Below are 19,030 nucleotides of genomic sequence, written 5' to 3' on the forward strand. Positions count from 1 at the left end.
ATTAGTAGTATTTTCGTTAGTATAAGGGATTTATAAAAATATGGTTGAATAAAACTAAATAAGTGATTTGTTTATTTTTATTATCTTCCCAAAGGTGGCAAGAACCAGAGTAGTGAGCACAACCTAACGTAAACGAAAATGGTAACTATTTTCAGGGATAACCACTTCTAATTGATTTAGTAACGGTTGTATCATCTTAAAATTCAATTTTATAAATTTAACGTCTAACCTAAATCCTCTACATAATATAAAGAACGAAACAATTGGTGCCAAAATATGCGTATTTCATCCGTAATTAATTATGTTTTCAGAAATATAGCTAATACAAAATTTGCAATTTTACGTTTGTGATATTTGCATGTGTAGAGATGTGGTGTAAAATGGTATTAATTGCATGTCTATTTTGGCACCAAATAAAAAATGTGAAATCCCTTAAGTACTGCTACTACCCCGGTTTACAAGATACTTTTGTCTAATGAATTACAGAATTTTGGAAACAAAAGAAATAATATATTGAGATGAACAGTAACAAATATGCATGTAACCAAGGCTATCGTCGGCGATCGGTTACAAGCCGACTTGTTTTAAGTTTTTCTTGAGACGAGAGCAATGCAAGGTTTAGTCTTTAGAAATATCTACATGCATTTTTATATTTTTTTTATTTATTGAAAATGTTTTTTAACGTGTGGTGATTAGCGATGTGTCTCAAAAATGATGAATTGAAAAACATACTGCTCTCATCTCAACATGATATTAGGAAGTAAATATTCGCCGAAGTGAAATTTTACAAATCGAATTATAAATACATACTGACAAAAAGCTCATTCACCACTAAGTGTTATATCGTGGTTTTATAAAGTGTGAAATAACTTAGGGGACTATAACTAGGATCGCCTCTATTATTCTCTCTATTTTTCAATTTCCTAACCTTAAACAGTGCACATCTTCCTATGATTTTTATAAATACGAAAGTCGGAGTATGTTTTCAGGGTCCGCATTTATATAGAAATATATTTTCCATATTTATAAAGACCATCAATCTTAGTACATAAATAATATTAAATTTCCGTTCATACTTAATCTGAAATTGTTACAAGCGAACCTAGAGGCGACATCAATATGGAATCAATAAAGCTGTTGTAAACTCGTTACATATCGTCGTAAGCGCTGGTTCACATTAGCGCGGGAAGACAGAAACAGTGGCTGGCTTTTCCACTTATGTCGTGCAAATTGATTTGTTGACAGCTGGTTCGTCACAAAACAGTTAAATCGTATACATAGTGGAGTAACGTATGGTAAATGTGTCGTATTCGATAGTTCTTCGTATTTCACTAATAGTTACTGAAATATACACGCTTTGAACCATCTCTTACGGAAATAATTTCGCCGGTTGCAACAGTTTTATTGATGCATATTACTTTGGACTTGCAACAACCTGGTTTTTATGTCCCCATCTAAGGTCGTCACAAGCCCGTCAGTTGTTAAAAACAACACTAGCGTTGTCACAATACAACTAATATCCAGATGTTAAGGATAAACACACAGATCAAGTGCACAGGCACATTACATTAGATTAAGAGCTAATCGAACATAATATTATATGCGAACTTGACTATAATTATTACAATTTTTTTTTTTGGATTTTCTGAAAGTTTTTTTTTTTTCAAGTATTCTTTAGCAAATATCGTTAATGGAATAAGTACAATATAATATGACCTATGACGGAACAAAATGAAAACAGAGATGGGCTCATAATATTAAATGACATAAAATGAAAAATGAGTTCATTAGTTTGATGAGATTAAAAATATCAACTTTGCTCATTTCTATTCTGATAAGTCATACAGAGTAGTGTTGCCATGTCTGAAACATGTCGAGAACACGCTATTACTCGAATAATAAAGATATTAGCTTATATATTTCCGACACGACAAATCAAAAACAATAAATATATTATATAAAACTGAAATGACTTATAAGTTAACTTCACATATTAAATATATACAGTTGTCATACCAATGCATTTTTTGCAACGACATATTTTTTTTGTTTATTTTTTGATTTTCAGTTATTACAAACAGAAGTCACACTACAGAAATCATACATATATATGTATATATAATAAATACATAAACACGACAAAACGTAGCAAAGTTATGAAATATATGAAATGTAATAATTAAAGAAAGACTTTTAAATGAAATAAATAAATGATATGTGAGTCTTCCACAGAGACACAATGTTACCAGTGCATTATAAAAACACGTTGTGGGTAAAATTGGGCTCTATAAAAAGGCGATTTACCTAAAGCGGAAACCGCAGACTCCAATAAAAATTACAAAATATAACATATACACTTCTTACGCTTTACATAAACTATATAATAACAGTTACGCCTATATGAACTGTTACAATCCATATTTGGAGCTGTAAATTATATTACAATTTAATGTTATCACTGTTCAATATTCTCTAAATTTATTTTGCATGCTGTTTTAATATGAAATAACATTTTGCCAATAATGCAAACAGTTCACAGTGAAATCAAGTACATGATATATATTGATAAATTATAAAAAATATTGAACAGGGACTGTAAATATAACTATCGAAGATCACCTTACAAACCACCGTCCCATCTCTTCACATAACGCACTAAGGAGCGATGCTAAACGCCCCAAAGTTAAACATTGTCCAACTTCATAAAAAAACTTGACACTTTACTACTAGAGGCAGATGTGAGTTCAATCCTTACCCAAACCCTCCAACTATCACTTATCTGCCATCCTACCATTAATTATGCGGCTACTCAATAAAATCGCCGCGTATAAAACTTAAGACATACTGGACAAACCATTAAAACAAAACGTCCACTGCCTCTTAATAACGAATACTAATATATATAGCACCCAGACTTTTGCCAAAGCAATATCAGCATTAGACACTTCCAATAAATAAAAGCAGCATTTGCAGCTAGTTTTATGTATACTTTATATAACGCTACATTCTTCGTCAATTTTTTGTTTTAACCAAGTGCCCAACACTGACCGTCCAGATGCTCTTCTCCCTTATACTTCATGCCTCCATTTTTTTATATAAAATAAATTTCTTACCATACACTTTTTAATGAAATTTTGATTGTCAGAAAACAAAACGAAAAAATACTAACAAAAAATAAAATACCGGTTAACTAGTTTCATATTAACAAATTGTATAAACAACTTGGGACGATATTATTGTAAGAATTATATTAGAATCGTCCTAATACTCAAAATGAAATGCTATCGCTTTAAAGTATATAAAATTTTAACAGATCGAAAATATTAATATATTTAAAAAATCATATAAATACAGACCAACAGATAATAAGTTCGGTATAACTATGATAAACTATAAAAAAATCATTTTCAATGAATACTTGTTATTTACTAAAACAATAAAAATGTATAAGCAGCAGCATTTCATTGAGTATCCCTACATCAATATAAAATCGCTACAAAGAAAACAAACTAACATGATCAATCAATTATCTCGTCTTCTTCAACTCCTAGAAATCATACGATATGTTAGCACATTTAGCCCTTTTGAATCTCGACCGTAACATTCGGTAAAGTTAAGGAATCTAATTTAATATATTATTATTATTGCTATTTTTCATTATATTGCGACTTGAAAATGGAAACATCAAACATGAATATTCAAGCGCATTCAATGTATTGAAATAGTGCGATTTTATATTGAATCCCCACTCCTGTTACCAGAGACATGATTAACAGGAAGAGACATTATAATTACTTAAATTTTTCGTATAAGAACAAGTTCGATAGGCGATATATACAACGAACGTAATATAATCGTTCAGTAAAAGAAATAATCGATAAAGGCCACCTTGACACAATATTCACATACTGATGTTGTGATTTCATAATTTACAGTTTCTAAGGCCAATATGTTTCCGCTAAAGATCACAGTATATTAGCTAGCGATTTTGAATTCAATGTTAATACTATATGAAGTTCCTGTAAATAATGTGCTAAGCTGACCTCTTCTCTCGTAACATGCCACAAACATATGAAAACTATTTGCTAAACCTTAAATTTGCACCCGAAGTAAAAAACGATTCCAACATATTCGAAACGATACTGACAACGTTTCGCTACCGAGTTATTCTATTCGTCGGTCGTAGTGCCTGAAGCATTTCTAGAGGAAAATTGTCATTTTACGTCAATTTATCTTTAATATTACGAACAAGGCACTACAGGTAGACAAAATATTCGTCTACATTCAAAATAAACGATGGTCAGTCAAACACTTAAAAAAGTCGATAATATTCGTTTCATCGGGCAACTGTCGCGTCACCTTCGAAAAGGAAAAATCTAGGTTGTGGTGGTCTCGCACCCAAACTACAATTGAATATCAAAAGATCGAAACGAATTTACAAACTACGCACTTCGAGGGGTACTTATACCAAAAGCGAATACGACCGACTAACGAATAACCGGGCGGCGCGTGTAGGTCCTCGGGCTCGGGGTCGGGCGGTCAGCGCGTAAGCGGGCGGTCGAGCGCCGTAGCGCAGCAATGCAGGAAGCGGGCGTGCGGGTGCGAGCAGGGCGCCACCGCGCAGCGCAGCGCCGCGCTGTGGCGGCGCTTGCGGTCCGCGCCTACGCCCGCGTCGTCGCACGCATCGCCCGCCTCGCTCGCGTACAGCCGGTGCGCCGCGCTTATGTCTTCCAGCAGCTCCTCCCACTCGCGAGACAGCTCGTCGGGCGGCGGCGCGGCGGTACGCTCTCCGGGCCCGCCGCCCGGCCCGCCCGCCGCGCCGCCGCACTCACACGCGTGCGACTCGCTCCAGATGCTGCGGATCGCGCTCGGTCGCATTTTCTTGGCGGAACCGCCGCACTCGTCGCACTCCCAGGCGGCGTCCGCACGGCGCTCGGTTTGAACGCCGGCATCGATCTGGCGCACCGGGAAGCGCAGCCGAAAGCCCGGGTCGTCTAGATCCGGGCAACGCTGCGCGGCGGTCAGGTTGAGTCGGCCGTAGTCGATGCTCCGCGCAACGCGGTACTCGAGATACCGCTCGAGCGACCCGCCGAGGTAGACACCACCAGACTCACTGCGCCGGAACTCGACGGGGTCGAGGTCGCCGCGGATGTCAAAAGTGTCGCCGTCGGCGTAGCGCGTCGGCTCGGCCTCGGCCTCGCGACGGATGGGGCGGAAGTGTGTTCGCGCAGATGTGAGTAGATCTTCGCGCTCAACGGGAGTGCGCGTAATGAGCGGCGCGCGGGGTGGCGGTGCAGCCGGCGCCTCGTCTCTTCGGCGCCGTGGCGGCACTTCGACGAAGCCGCTGCGGTCACGGCTGTGATTGATGGCGGTGAAGGAGCGCATCGTCTTGGCGACGGTGGAGAGCGCATCGTACAGCTCGTCGCCATCGTAGAGCGAGAAAGACTCGATCTCGCGCGGACAAGGCGGCTCCGTATCGTCGATGTTGAGCGGGCGGAAGCGGTCGTGGAGACCCTCGGCGATGAGGGTGGGCGAGTCGGCACGGTCGGCTCGCTCGCCACTCGGAACGTCAGGGACGTCGTTAGACCAAATGCTCTCGGTAAGCGAGATCATGCTGCACTTTTCGGCGGACGGATCGGCGAAGAGATGATCGGAGGGTGACGAGAGTAAATCTTGAAAATCGATCGGCAGGTCCTGATACTCGTCATCTGGAGTATTCTGGTCTTTCGACCAGAGCGCCTCGATGCTTCTATCGAACTTCGCTTCGAATTTCGCGTATAGCTCTTCCTCCATCGGAGATCTCGCCCGCGGGTTTAAATCATCTGTGATGACCCACTCAGCATCGAGGTCGAGGCTGTCATCCCAGTCGGGCACCATGTTTTCTTTAAATCTGAACTTTACTTGGGTTATATCTTTAATATCGTCAGTCACCGTGTTCTCACAAGTACCATAACCTTCATCCAATGCTATTGCTCTAATAAACTCCTTAACTGGATCTTGAGTTTCCATATCCCAAACGCCTTCGTGCGTCATCCACTCAGGTAGATTTTCTTTACTCTCAAATGATCTAGTGTAACTATTATATCTTCTTCTGTTATTCTTTTTTTGACCGTGGTACGAGTTCCGACGTTCTTTACCGGGACAAAACTTTTTATTTTTGGAATTCCAATCTTTAGACATTGAGAGTTCACTTTGCATCTTGACCTTCGTATCGGGCGTATGTTTACGACACCAGGCCGGTGGCGGCAAATAATACTGCAATGGCGACTCTTGTCCTTTCTTTAGAGCCGGAAATGCAGCGTAATATCGACGCACAGCCTCTGTTTGTTCCAAAGAACACGTGGGCATGCCTATTAGCGACGCGCTTTCTTGATCTTTAATATCTTGAAGTCTTGTGCACAGCTGATCAACAATGTTGTCCAGATTAGACTCCTGAAATTTTCATATATTTATATATATTATTATATTACATTCGTTAATATTTTTAACAATTCAATTTAAAATTTTGCTAATTAAAAAAAGTGAAAATGCAAGAAATATTATTAACAATATAATTTTAATGAATGATGGAGCTACATATTATATGTTCATTTTAGGAGATATGCTAATATGAGTAAGATACGACTTTGAGTATTATAACTGATATGCAAGAAAAAAATCATAGGCATGAAACAAAAAGAGGATGTATGCAAACCAAGGGAAACAAAAAAAACTTCAAGTGCACTTCACAGACAACACATGCCAATAAATATAATTCCAATAAAATACGAGGGACAAGTTACTAATTTGAATGTTGCCTGTGAATTAAACTCTCCGTGCAGATCTATAGTGCAATACTTGACCGACCTTTTTATAAGAATTCTTAAAAGTGTTAAAAGTCTTCATTTTAACATTTCCCCGGTTACGGTCCCTTTCCTGAACAATTGGGCACTGCATATCCTCTTCACAGCAGAGAAAATAATAAATTAGTAATCTAAGACTGATCCATTATAAAAGTATAACAAATACTGTTCTTAACATTAATGTGCCCTAATGATTTATTTGGAAATTCTTTACAATATTATATTTAATGTTAAGCAGTGCCTAGTAATTAGCTATCTTTAGTTTAATTACTTAACAGTTTACTAATGATGTTGTTACTGATAACTAACATTATATTATAGCCATATTTTATCTTTCTATAACTGTAATTGAATGTGCAAATTTTAAATGTTGTCTACTAGAAATATTGTCACATTTAGCCCTTGTACTTATTCTAAATATAAATATTGTTTTAAATATAAGTTAAGTTTATTTAAGGTCAATCCCTTGTCATGGAGCATATTGTTTAATTTGCATCCTTTGAAACATTTATCTAAATTTTATTTGTGTACAAACATACCACATAATACATGAGTAATGTAAGGTGATGTATGCTATGTATACAGATGTATCATAATGTATTACTTGGTATAACAACTTACCTGTGTATTGTGTGCAAGTATCAGATGGAGTGCGGAATCAGATGCAGTTCTCTGGATGTAGCAGGCCAGCAGGCGTAGGCCTGGCTCCCTCTCTTATGCTTACGCATCCTGCCCGATATAATCTTTGCTGCTATCAAACACAATCATAATGCTCAAAAATCGAATGTCCATTTTTCAATTGCCAGGGGCCGTGTGCTTATATCGATCCTTAGGATGCGAGCGTACTAAAACATCCTTATTTCTTTGGCCTAATCTTTGCTAGTGGTTCGTAGTTTGCTCTCGAGACGGTCTTCGCGTTTAGTAAATTTTGTTCATTGTCACTAGCTATTAACGAATTACGCACTTACTGCACCCCTTGCTTCTGTAAAATAAACGTTTATATTTATTATGATGTCACGTGTTGTTTTGTTGCAATGTTCATTATGACTTGCAAGGGCACAAAGAATTTCATGGAAACCCATACCCGCCCCGCCGCGCTAAATGGGTCGATGGCGCCAAACAAACGTCACAGACGCAAGGGCTGTATTACTTTATACTTATACACGCCATTATTGAATACGAACTAACGTGTAATATCTTTACCTGACATCAACAAAGCGATAGCCGCGCAACATCTAAATCCTTAATTATGTTGACACAGTCGTTAGGTACTTGCGAGTTAGAAATGAGACGATACAATTTCACAAGAACACGACAGTATTACATGATACACTTTCACTATGGTTGCGCGATGCACTTCCGCGTGGGTTCGATAAAAGTTTAGAAAAATTTATACACTTACCCTTAGTAGTTTATATGGTGAAATTATCATGATAGTTTCTATACACATACACCCCACATGAAAAAAAACATGGCAGCCGCAATGAGTGAGAGTCAAAAATTATAATTTGCGCAACGCCGTCAAAAGATTGAAATGACGTCTCCCTATCGACCAATGACAATGCTACGATTTTTTAATCTATTAAACATGGCCGACTAAAAGCCCGTGATTTCATGATTATATTGATTGTCGCTCATGATTCGTGGAAATGTGTGCCTAGTATGCTATTGGGCAACAATTTCGAAAGGTAACCAATAGTAATACTGATTTTCTGACGTCATCATGACTTTCGCGCCATATTTAGACCGCCAATATTTGAAATATTACAATTTATAAAAAAAATGTCTAACGAATAGAGTTGATGAAATAAAGAAAGTACTTAATGATAAAATTGAACCTTAAATACAATTGATTGAATAATTTTTTTATATAGAGATTGCTAGTATACTAAATTACTAGAATGATTGAAATAAAATTAGTACATATATGGCTGGAAAATCTAGACTGGAACACTAATTTGTTAAATTACTTGTCTTTGAATATCATACCATGGAGGTAAACTTATTCAAAGTGTTCACAGTTTATTTAACATATATATACAGTATATTTCAAATCAAATAAAGTGGCGTGGAATAGATAATATAGTAATCATAATAAGATTACTTGACAAAAATGAGATAAAATATATTTGTTTACACATTTGTTAAAAAAAAATTAGTAAATCTGCTTTTAAACTCTTAAGATACTCATATCGTAAGCTCGAAGCTGAAGCTGAAGTTAATCAATAGTAGCTATGAAAAAATAAAGGATTTTTAAAAACAAAGGTGTGGAGAATTCCTTATTAAGGCTAGAAATGTAAATACAGTTATGTATAATAGACGTGTTCATGAATAGTAGATTATGAATTTAATTTTATATGAAAATAAAATAAATACATAATCATACGATTATTTCATTAATTGTGTATGATATGTATTGTTTATAGGGATTGCTAAGATATGCTATAAAGGTATTGAAAACATCTAAGGAACGCCACTCGCAAGAGTTATATATATTTATGGAATGAAATAATATTGTTTAGAATAACTATAAATATTCGTATTCGCATTCATCAGGGATTTCACGATTCTGTTACTCCGCAGCCAATTGTGATAAGTTCCTAGCGGCTAAGTTTTATAGTACCTTCTTAAACCTATTGATTGAGTAACATCCCTAAAATAATTGTATTATAACTAAAAAAATTATTAATACTTTGGTCAGAGTATGTCATGTTCATTTTTCCATCGTAACTTTTAACGCCTTGTTTAGTATGGATACCGCTTGTATTTGTATGCGTACATATATATAAAGAAGTATTAAAAATAAAACACAAACATGTTATCTTAGGACATCTGTATTATCGTAACATTTTACAGCTTGTCTGCACATCTATTCAAAACGAAATTCATTTATACATCGCTTTTACGCTTTCTCTTTATAACTATAAACCAATATAAATAGATTTTGGAGAAATGTCTAAATATTTTTGCATTATATGCAAATATTCTTTTTAATGTGAAATGAAATACATATTTCAATGTATACTAATTTAATTGTAACCTGTACAGAAAGCAACTAAATGTTATATGAAAACGGTGGTACTTTATAGTGGTCTTCATGTACACTTACTTAATTTAAAAAAAATAATTGTAATTCTTGTTCAACATAAAATTGCTTTGAAAGATAATTTGTTACGACATTTTTTTGTTTATATTTAAAAACTTAACAATAAGAAGTTGTTTCTTTTAATTATTTTATTATAATTAAGTTCATTACAAAGGTTATAAATAGAAATTGTAATTAGCTTTCGCTAATTATTTGTTATGTATTCGAAAAATAATAACCACCGTTAAGTTAAAATGACACTTTTGTCATAGCAAGAATTAGTCGTAGTGAAACAGTAATCAAAATAAAAAAAGAGGGAAATTTTTATTGTTTGAAAACAAGTGTATGCATTGTACACGAAGCAACATTTTGTGCTAATACTTTTAAACTAAATAAAATAAACTTACTGAACATTGATCACAGAAATGCATAAATAATAACAATAAAACTCTGATATAACCAAAATAAACAGAACCATAAATACCAAAGAATAAAAATATTATATGAACAGTAACTTTGTACGGCGTGGAATCAATATATTTTTATATAATATATTAGTTATGTACAGAATGATGTGAAAATGTATTTTAAAAAATGGTTATTGTCATTAAGGTAACACATTAATAATTTTTCTACGTTCATTTACTTCGCGAGACATTAGACGCACCTATATGTCTGGTCCAGAACAAAACATAGAGAAAGATAAGAGTACTTGACTATTCTTATGATATTTCATGCAACATACATCGATGTTTTACTAATAAATATTCACCATACATATATCTCTGTCTAAAGTTCATGTAGTTTAGTTAAACTTTATTGTTTATTAGAAAACATTAGCGAATCATAATAATTTTCATTAATTATTAAAAAATATTACTTAAATAATACACTTTGCATGTTGACATCATCTTACAGAATTGATAAATAATCTTACAGAAAAAAACAACACAAAACATATTTCCGAATAATAGTCAAATACCTTATTCAAGCTCTTAACTTTTGCATTCATGCAAATTTGCCGCAGCAAAATGGCATGAAAGCATAAACCCCTAAACCAACTGACATAACATATTTACATCATTACTAGAAAAAAAATGTTTAAGCTAGGAAAGTCAAGGTTTATTGTGGCTCTCCGGTCGTTTGGTCTTTTCCTCGTGATCGGTGACAATATCTTCACTCTTGGGCATGTTCCGTTGCTCCCCAAACTTCTCAACCGCTTTCTTCATTTCTCGTCGTTTCTGCGCTTCTCGGATCAGATCGAATAGATTCTGATAATAAGAATATTATAAGAAATATTAATCACAAATAATTCTAATATAATAAACAGTCGTATATTGAATTAAACAATACAAATGAGCTGAAATGGCCAAATTAGTATTCAATTGGGTAAAAAGTAAGTAGTAATAAAATTAGATTTGTGACGGATATGAAACGCGTATACCACGCCATATTAGTGTGGTGATTGGTGAAATAATCTGAAAATTATCTTTAAATTATAGTAATGAAATAGAATAATAATTAAAATTTGTTCAGAGTATAATAGATGTCAATGTTATGAATTGCATTTCAAAATTTGGATATAATCATTTACTAAGTTTGAATAACTGTATATGGAGATAGAAAGGGATATCTGTTTGAGATTAATAAAATTTATCATCATGAAATTAGACTTTCAAATTACAAATTTATATTTTCATGGAGCCGTTTTTGTATTGGCGCGTTATAGCCGATACGGCGATGTATTTGATTCTCCTATACCGTATACTATATACTATACAAATCATTGCTTCATCGGCCTAATACAAATCATCCAATTATATTTTTTTCGGTTAGATTTTCTATAAAGTTAAAGATACATCTATGTGGAATAGAAAATTCATACATTTTCTGAGATATAAGTATGGATGACATGAAAACAAATAAATAAATATACCTTTCCGTCAGATCCACTGGTTTTATCTTGTTCTTTGGCTGCACTGGCAGCTTTGTCTAATGCCTTTTGTATCTTACTCTCAACTTCCAGGATCTCTTCCTTATCTAACAGCTCAATCAGTTCCGCCATTTGCTTCTCTGACAGATTTACGTTTTCGTTGCCTATTATTTCTAACATCTGTAACAAATTAACCATAACCATGCTATTAATGGCACATCAATTATATTATGTAAAATAGTATGGAGAAAATCTATTTCTGTAAAAATATGCAGAATTTTATAAGGTAAAAAAAATTGTATTTATTATTTTGTGTGAATTTATTAGGACCCATTGGGGGAGATTTACAAACAAATACAAACATAATTATATTGTATATGTTTTCTCTACTTGGTGGTGGGTTATTACAAATTATAATAAACTAAAACATTTCATACCATAAGCCCTACCCAAATACAAATACTACAAAACTCACCTTCAAAACATCATCAATCTTCAATTGTCCATCAAAATCATCATCTAACCTTCCAAGGACATCCTGAATAAGTTTCAATTTTGCCTCATCAGGCACTTTCTGTAGACTCTTAATGGAATGCATAAGTTCGTCTATCTGGATCAAATGCTCTTTGGCTTTCTCAGGCTCAGATTTTGTTTGCTCCAGTGTAGTTAAAAGAGCTTTCTCTTTGCTTTCCAGTTCAATTAGCACCGAATCTAATTTGCTGATCATGTTATTAACTGCTCGATATAATCTGTAAATTGATAAACAGAAAATGTGTGAATATATTACTTAAATATATTTTTAATATTTTGAGAAAATAATCATTTTATCTATAATAATAGTTAAAGCACTGAATAATAATTTATAAATAAATTACATAAAAATATAGAAATAGGTATTAAAGATTAAAAACAATACTTTATAAACAACAAGTTATCAGTTGCATTATAGGACAATAATTTGGTGCCTTTTATCTAACAGTAGTTGTTCTTTCATCGATAACCTAAATTAAGTTAATGAATTGATATTATCTTTAGTAACTTTCTCATGTAATTATTGAAAAATATTAATCATTGAGAAGTTTAGGAATTCAATTGTGAATCATAAATTATCACTTCTTACAATTGTTAATATTTAAATATACTTTTTTTATTGTATAATAATAAATTAATATTGTAGACTAAACTATACCTGGTTAGTTTTATCGCACTTATAAATAAGTCTTTATTTGATCACAAAGAACCAAATTATTAGATACTAGCAGGTTTGCTATGATTATCCACATCTAATACATATAATCTTAAAATAGTTTAGTCAATTAGTAATATTCTTGGCACCACTTTGCAGTGAATAAATTGAAGTAATATTTATTATATCTACATCTTTTAAGCTTACTTCATCATTTAATTAATATGTTACATTTCATAATTAAGCAATAAGAATATTTGTATTGAGATTGTTGAAAAAAATAAACTGTATACATATTTAAATATTAGACACATTTAACATTACACCAATCATTTTGACTTTTTCTATCATTATGAAACCATATTAAATGTATGTTTATGAGACTCAAAAAATACAATTACATCAGAAATCGAAGATCCTATATGATATAAATGATAGGCTATTTACAAATATTTTCTAGGACTACATGTATTATTAAATAATTTCTTTCAGGTATGATATGTAGATATTTTGTCAGTAAATCTATTAACAAAAATGTTTGCCCATATTTATGGCAGAGCAACAATAGTAAAATGAAATCAAACCTCCTGGCTCCTTTAGTTAATTTGATGTCAGCTTGCTTGGTCTTAACAATTTCATTCATCTCCTTAACATCTTCACTATAATCCATTAACTCTCCCTTCAGCTCTTGAATGCTCTCTTTTTCTAGTAGAAGAGACTTTTTCTGTTCAGCTAAAACAAAATATCTATTTTAAAAAGTGAACTCAGTTAAAACTTGAAATGAAAAACATGGTAAACTAGATCCTTATATAAATATGTTTGGGTAATTAATTAATCAATATTTCTTTAAAAATTTATATAAAAAAACTTAATATTTGCACACATATATATGTATTTACTATGAATATAGTAAATACTCAACAATATTCCAAGAAAGTATGTAAGTCATTGTCAACCAAAATAATAATTCAAAACATTAAACTTGTGTAACAAAATGTGGCAAATTGCCAACTTTACCTAATTTCTCTAAAGCATCTTCAATCACTTCAATGTCTTTGCCAGACAGGCCTTCCTCTGGTTTAGAAAGAGGACTATCCACGACCAAAATAGGTGCTGGATCAACCATGACAGGAGTGCTCTCTTCATCAAGAATTGGTGCTTTGTCCTTAAGTTCTTCTTTTTCTCTCTTCTTAGCCTCAAGTATTTGTTTCTCTCTTTCTGCTTCCTGCATTTCTTTTTTCTCTTCCTTAATCCTTTCTTCTTCCAATTTAATGGCTTCTGCTTTAGTCTGAAAAGATTTTTATATAATCATAATAATTTGAATACAATATTATTTCAAGAATGTTTTGATTAGACACATGATTAAAATGGAAAATTACCTTGAAGTCAAGTTTGCCTTCTTTCTCACCAATTGCAGCCTTTGTTTGTGTTACAACCTGTTCTGGCAATGCTGAAATTGTTGCCTTTAATTTATATGTTGTAGGCACATGTTCAGGTACCATCAAGGCTCTTGATAATAGGAGCAATGATGGTGGAACTTTTTCATTTAATGACAAGTCCAGCCAATTTCTTAACTCTTTTCTTAATCGCTCTTCAGATACACCATAAGCCCTCATACCTCTACTTCTACAAGCCTGTTGCAACTCGCTGAAGTTTAAACTGTCCACACCTTCCTTAGCAATCATTTTATCATCTGCAGCTAATGATCTCAACTTCATTTTCAAATTAAACCGCAATATGGCACCTGTTCCGATTGTTGATACATTCAACACTTTACATAATGCAACCAAATGGGGTCTTTGAAGAGAATCTAATGTAATTTCATCTTCAAAGAGCTTTGAGAATTTCATTATTTCTTCACTTGTAGCAACATCTCCTGAAGTTCTGATTTTAGTAAAGAAAGTAGAAAACTCTTTAGCTAACTCTGAATGCCTATTACCTGCCTGTGGAGCCATTTGATCTAGTGTTTCTTGAAAGAATTTAGCCATTTCTAATTTGACTTTTAGGTGCTGTTTTAATTTTGCTTCAGTTTGACTTCGGCTCTCAAATGTTGATGGCAACATATTAGGGAATAATTTTATGAAAATTGGTAATGCAAATTCCAAAAATGGTACCACTATAAATACAATAAAGGGCACCATTCTGAACAAGTCACCAATAGTTGTTACCAATAATCTATGCTCTCTGCGAGTTAAAGAATGGCCCTGTAATATTCTGAACAACAATGTTGTTGATATTCTCACTTCAATAAAGAGCAGCCTGAAACCATGATAATAGTGTCTCAATTCGTCCATAATCTTTTGTTTTAGGCTCTTCTTTTTTTCCTCCTTCTTGGGTAATTTTTCTTTTTCTTCAATTTCCTTTTTTATAGTTTCAACAGTTGCTTCAACTTTAGAAGATGGTTTCAGGGGTTCCTTCTCATAATAACATTTACTTGTTGCTATTGTTCTTACATAAGCAGGGTAGAATACTTTTCTATTGAATGGTTTCTGACTTATATCATGCTGCAATCCAATGGGTTGAGTTGTGTAATAGGATAATGACCTTGAAAGAGTAATGTATGGAAAATTTTGGAACTGCCTATTCTCCCAGAGTAGTGCTGAAATCAAATAATATTTATATTTATAAACTGCTATTTAAACAAGTGTAAATATAAAACGAACTGTCAAATTTGTTTTTTTTTTCTTAAGATCTGGGGTAAGTATATTTCGTAAATGTTACAAATAAAGATAGTTAGTAATTAATTAAAGTATTTGGTACTTAATTTTAAATATAAACAACATTAAATAACCATGTGATTTCTCGAGTAAAATATAAATGTATGTATTATGGATACTGATAAACATTCTGAAAACGGCAAAAAATAAATAACCTCAACCACTTTATAAGATATTTTCTATATTATGAGAGTTTACTTAAATTAAAATATTTAAAATATACTTTATATATTGATGAAGTCATAACATAATCAATCAAATGATACTAAAGGTTATAGCGATATAAAGTACGTTTATTTTATAAGATGAATAAAGATTCTTATACTTACTGGATTTTTTTAAACACCGACAACGATTTAACACTATTCTATTCATTTTGCCTATTAAATTGGACTTACTTCAGGAAAATTATGAAACTTAAAAACAAATTCAACCTTTAGGCACCATGACAATCTAGAAGAATAGCAATATTTTATATAATCTGTAGCAACTGTGACAATTTATGTTATATACATTTTTTTTAATTTATAGGTACATATAAAATTTTAAAATACATGTTTTTTAGCTTAATTATTCTTATCATTACCACATATAATTATATATTTGAAAATGAAAGTTTCAAATATGTAATGTTGCTATTACTACGAAATAATGTCCAACTACAAAAAAAACTCAAGAGATTTTACAATAAGATCGTGAATTTTCATACATAAAAATTATTTATAATTTGTTACATGTATAATATGATTATTAAAAGAGCTATTACTGGGATTTTGATTGTTCATGTCTGTTGAAACTTAGTAGTTTTAGTTAGCTTTGAATTTATATTGTTAAAATAATATTTTCTGTCAAATATTTTCCATTTTAAAATTTATAACCTACAATAACCACTAGATGTGTATTGTGTTGTATGCCAATAATTATTATTCCTTTTTTTCTTAACAGGTACTATATTGATATACCTTAAAATATAATACTTGTGCCTTTTCCAATATTAACAACACACTCCCTTTATCCAAAGAACCACAGAGTATAAACTAATAAATGAGTATCGTTCCGGTGATTGTTTCCGCTTCATAATAGTGATGTACAGGTATTTTTAATATCGATAAAAATACGGAATCCAGACAGGGATGACTGCTTTATACAATCAGGATATTGACTTCATCTTTAATTTTTTATGAATGTGCCGTATTTGGGTAGAGATCATGTCGTAATAATTGTTTTGTAATAAGATCTTATAGACGGTTTTATTCTATATAATAAAAGTACATAGTTCTTAAGAGTGACATATGAAATAAATTATAAAATGATATAAAACAAGGAGGTTAAATATTACTACATTCTTGAACTTTGAGAGCATATGAATTTATTTATTTTGTAAAAAAAGATTACGATACAAGATTTGAGCTTGTTTTACTGTCAAGAAGTAGGAATGATATCAATGATATACAGAAATTAAGGAAAGAATAATTTAGTAAAATCATAAAAATTGCTGTTTGATTTTCTTCTCGTTGTATAGGCAATTTACGAACCTAGCTTTTATTGCAAACTAATATTTTCGCTTGAATACTGTCGATAACTCGATAATATTATATGATCGATCGATATATCGTTGTGTGCTCTAACTCACATTCTTATGTCATTAAACACAAACAGACTACACGTACACGTGAGTAACACAAATTCACAGAAAGTGTTTGCTACACGCAGAAATAAGCGATATCAGACTCTTTGTATTAGATCAACAAATTTTTTTATCCAGAAATTGTCAATGTTACTAAAATGATTTTTCTTCGTAATTTTTTGACTTTTTACACAAGAGGTTGTTTAAGCACTTCACCAAAACATTTTTGTAAGTCCGAAGTTGAAATTCATATTAACTAATTAACGAATCATTTGCAGGTTAGTTAGAACGATTAAATAATTTTAACGTTTTACAGTATATCGAGAAACAAAAATGGATTTACATTCAAATAGTGCGGCAAAAAGGATTGTTTGGGTTGATTTAGAAATGACAGGGTTAGATGTTGAAAAAGATCATATCTTAGAAATTGCCTGTTTAGTAACCGACTGTAATTTAAATTTGATCGCAGAAGGACCAAACATAATAATTCATCAACCTGATGAAATACTTAGTAATATGAATGCGTGGTGCATTGCTCAACACGGTGAGGTATAAAAAAAGTTTATATAATTTGTAAAATTTGAGGTTTTTTAGTATCCCCTTTCATTAAATATGTATTTGGTAAGATTACCAATAGATTAATTTAAGTGTAAATTTTCCAACAGCATATATTAATCAAATCAATTGCTTTATAAAATTTCCTTTATGATACAAATCAATGTTTGCCTACTAGGACACAATAAATAATTGGTTTATTGATATTTTTGTATGTGCCACTAATAAAATCATCAATCAGTTTGCAAAAAAAATTAAATAAGAATTATATACAATCATATTTTTATATTGTCTTTTTCAGAGTGGATTGACAAAGGCTAGTCGGGAATCAAATGTTTCTGTTCTTGAAGCAGAAAATCAAATATTGAACTTTGTTAAGTCACATGTTCCTGAAAAAAAGTGCCCATTAGGCGGTAATAGTGTCTACATGGATAGAATATTTATACGTAAATATATGCCTAATCTTAATGATTATTTACATTATAGAATTATTGATGTTAGCTCTATAAAAGAATTAGCTAAGAGATGGTATCAAAAAGAATATTCGAGGATACCCCAGAAGAAGTTTCAGCATAGATGCTTAAATGATATTAAGGAAAGTATAGAAGAGTTAAATTATTATAGGGTAAATATATTTAAACAAAATGAAACTATGCAAATTGAATAATGTAAACTAAACCAGTAGTAGTATAAAATAAACTATTTATTTTATACTATAAATTACCTATGCTTGAATTAGTATTATTTCAGTAGAATTACTTAAATTATAATGAAGGCAGACATTACTTTGCTAGCTTATTCAATTATAAATGAAACAATTTGATGGAAAATCTATTTGTTAAGTAAAAAAGAACTTACATATAATAAAGTACATGTTAAATTGTCTCTTGCCTTCATTGTTTCCTCCTTACTTTTTTGATCAGTAAATTTGAATCCTTATTCAGTGAGGAAATTAGCATTCCTACTACCATTCCATACATTTTGTACAGTTTTGTACAGTAGTTATTTTAATTTTTGGTTGTATTCATGTACTTTTTCTGAATGTACATAAATACTTAAGTCATAAATTTTGTCTTGACATCATT

General features: G+C 32.4%; 3 protein-coding genes across 8 annotated transcripts; 1 reads left to right on the plus strand and 2 right to left on the minus strand.

Annotated features, from left to right (window-relative positions):
- Positions 1–63: 63 nt before the first annotated feature.
- LOC125066926 lies at positions 64–8,396 on the minus strand. Of its 3 annotated transcripts, none has more exons than XM_047675252.1 (4): positions 8,245–8,396; positions 7,464–7,824; positions 6,847–6,941; positions 64–6,432 (listed from the first exon to the last, which is right to left on the minus strand). In XM_047675252.1, the coding sequence occupies exons 3-4, from the start codon at positions 6,934–6,936 to the stop codon at positions 4,540–4,542; spliced, it is 1,983 nt and encodes a 660-aa protein (XP_047531208.1). In that variant the 5' UTR covers positions 6,937–6,941; positions 7,464–7,824; positions 8,245–8,396; the 3' UTR covers positions 64–4,539. The 3 variants fall into 3 exon arrangements, with proteins under 3 accessions (XP_047531208.1, XP_047531210.1, XP_047531211.1); XM_047675254.1 differs by lacking the exon at positions 8,245–8,396 and adding an exon at positions 8,046–8,185; XM_047675255.1 differs by lacking the exon at positions 6,847–6,941.
- Positions 8,397–9,658: 1,262 nt separating this feature from the next.
- Positions 9,659–16,227, minus strand: LOC125066925 (mitochondrial proton/calcium exchanger protein). The gene is made up of 7 exons (XM_047675251.1): positions 16,093–16,227; positions 14,426–15,645; positions 14,064–14,334; positions 13,631–13,778; positions 12,336–12,609; positions 11,864–12,040; positions 9,659–11,198 (listed from the first exon to the last, which is right to left on the minus strand). The coding sequence occupies exons 1-7, from the start codon at positions 16,136–16,138 to the stop codon at positions 11,043–11,045; spliced, it is 2,292 nt and encodes a 763-aa protein (XP_047531207.1). The 5' UTR covers positions 16,139–16,227; the 3' UTR covers positions 9,659–11,042.
- Positions 16,228–17,413: 1,186 nt separating this feature from the next.
- LOC125066836 (oligoribonuclease, mitochondrial) lies at positions 17,414–19,030 on the plus strand. 4 transcript variants are annotated; one of them, XM_047675122.1, is made up of 3 exons: positions 17,414–17,435; positions 17,669–17,939; positions 18,247–19,030. In XM_047675122.1, the coding sequence occupies exons 2-3, from the start codon at positions 17,724–17,726 to the stop codon at positions 18,610–18,612; spliced, it is 582 nt and encodes a 193-aa protein (XP_047531078.1). In that variant the 5' UTR covers positions 17,414–17,435; positions 17,669–17,723; the 3' UTR covers positions 18,613–19,030. The 4 variants fall into 4 exon arrangements, with proteins under 4 accessions (XP_047531078.1, XP_047531077.1, XP_047531079.1 ...); XM_047675121.1 differs by having other exon boundaries at positions 17,420–17,588; XM_047675123.1 differs by having other exon boundaries at positions 17,420–17,435; positions 17,707–17,939.

The sequence above is a fragment of the Vanessa atalanta genome, chromosome 10, assembly GCF_905147765.1.
Source record: "Vanessa atalanta chromosome 10, ilVanAtal1.2, whole genome shotgun sequence".
Taxonomy (NCBI): Eukaryota; Metazoa; Arthropoda; class Insecta; order Lepidoptera; family Nymphalidae; genus Vanessa; species Vanessa atalanta.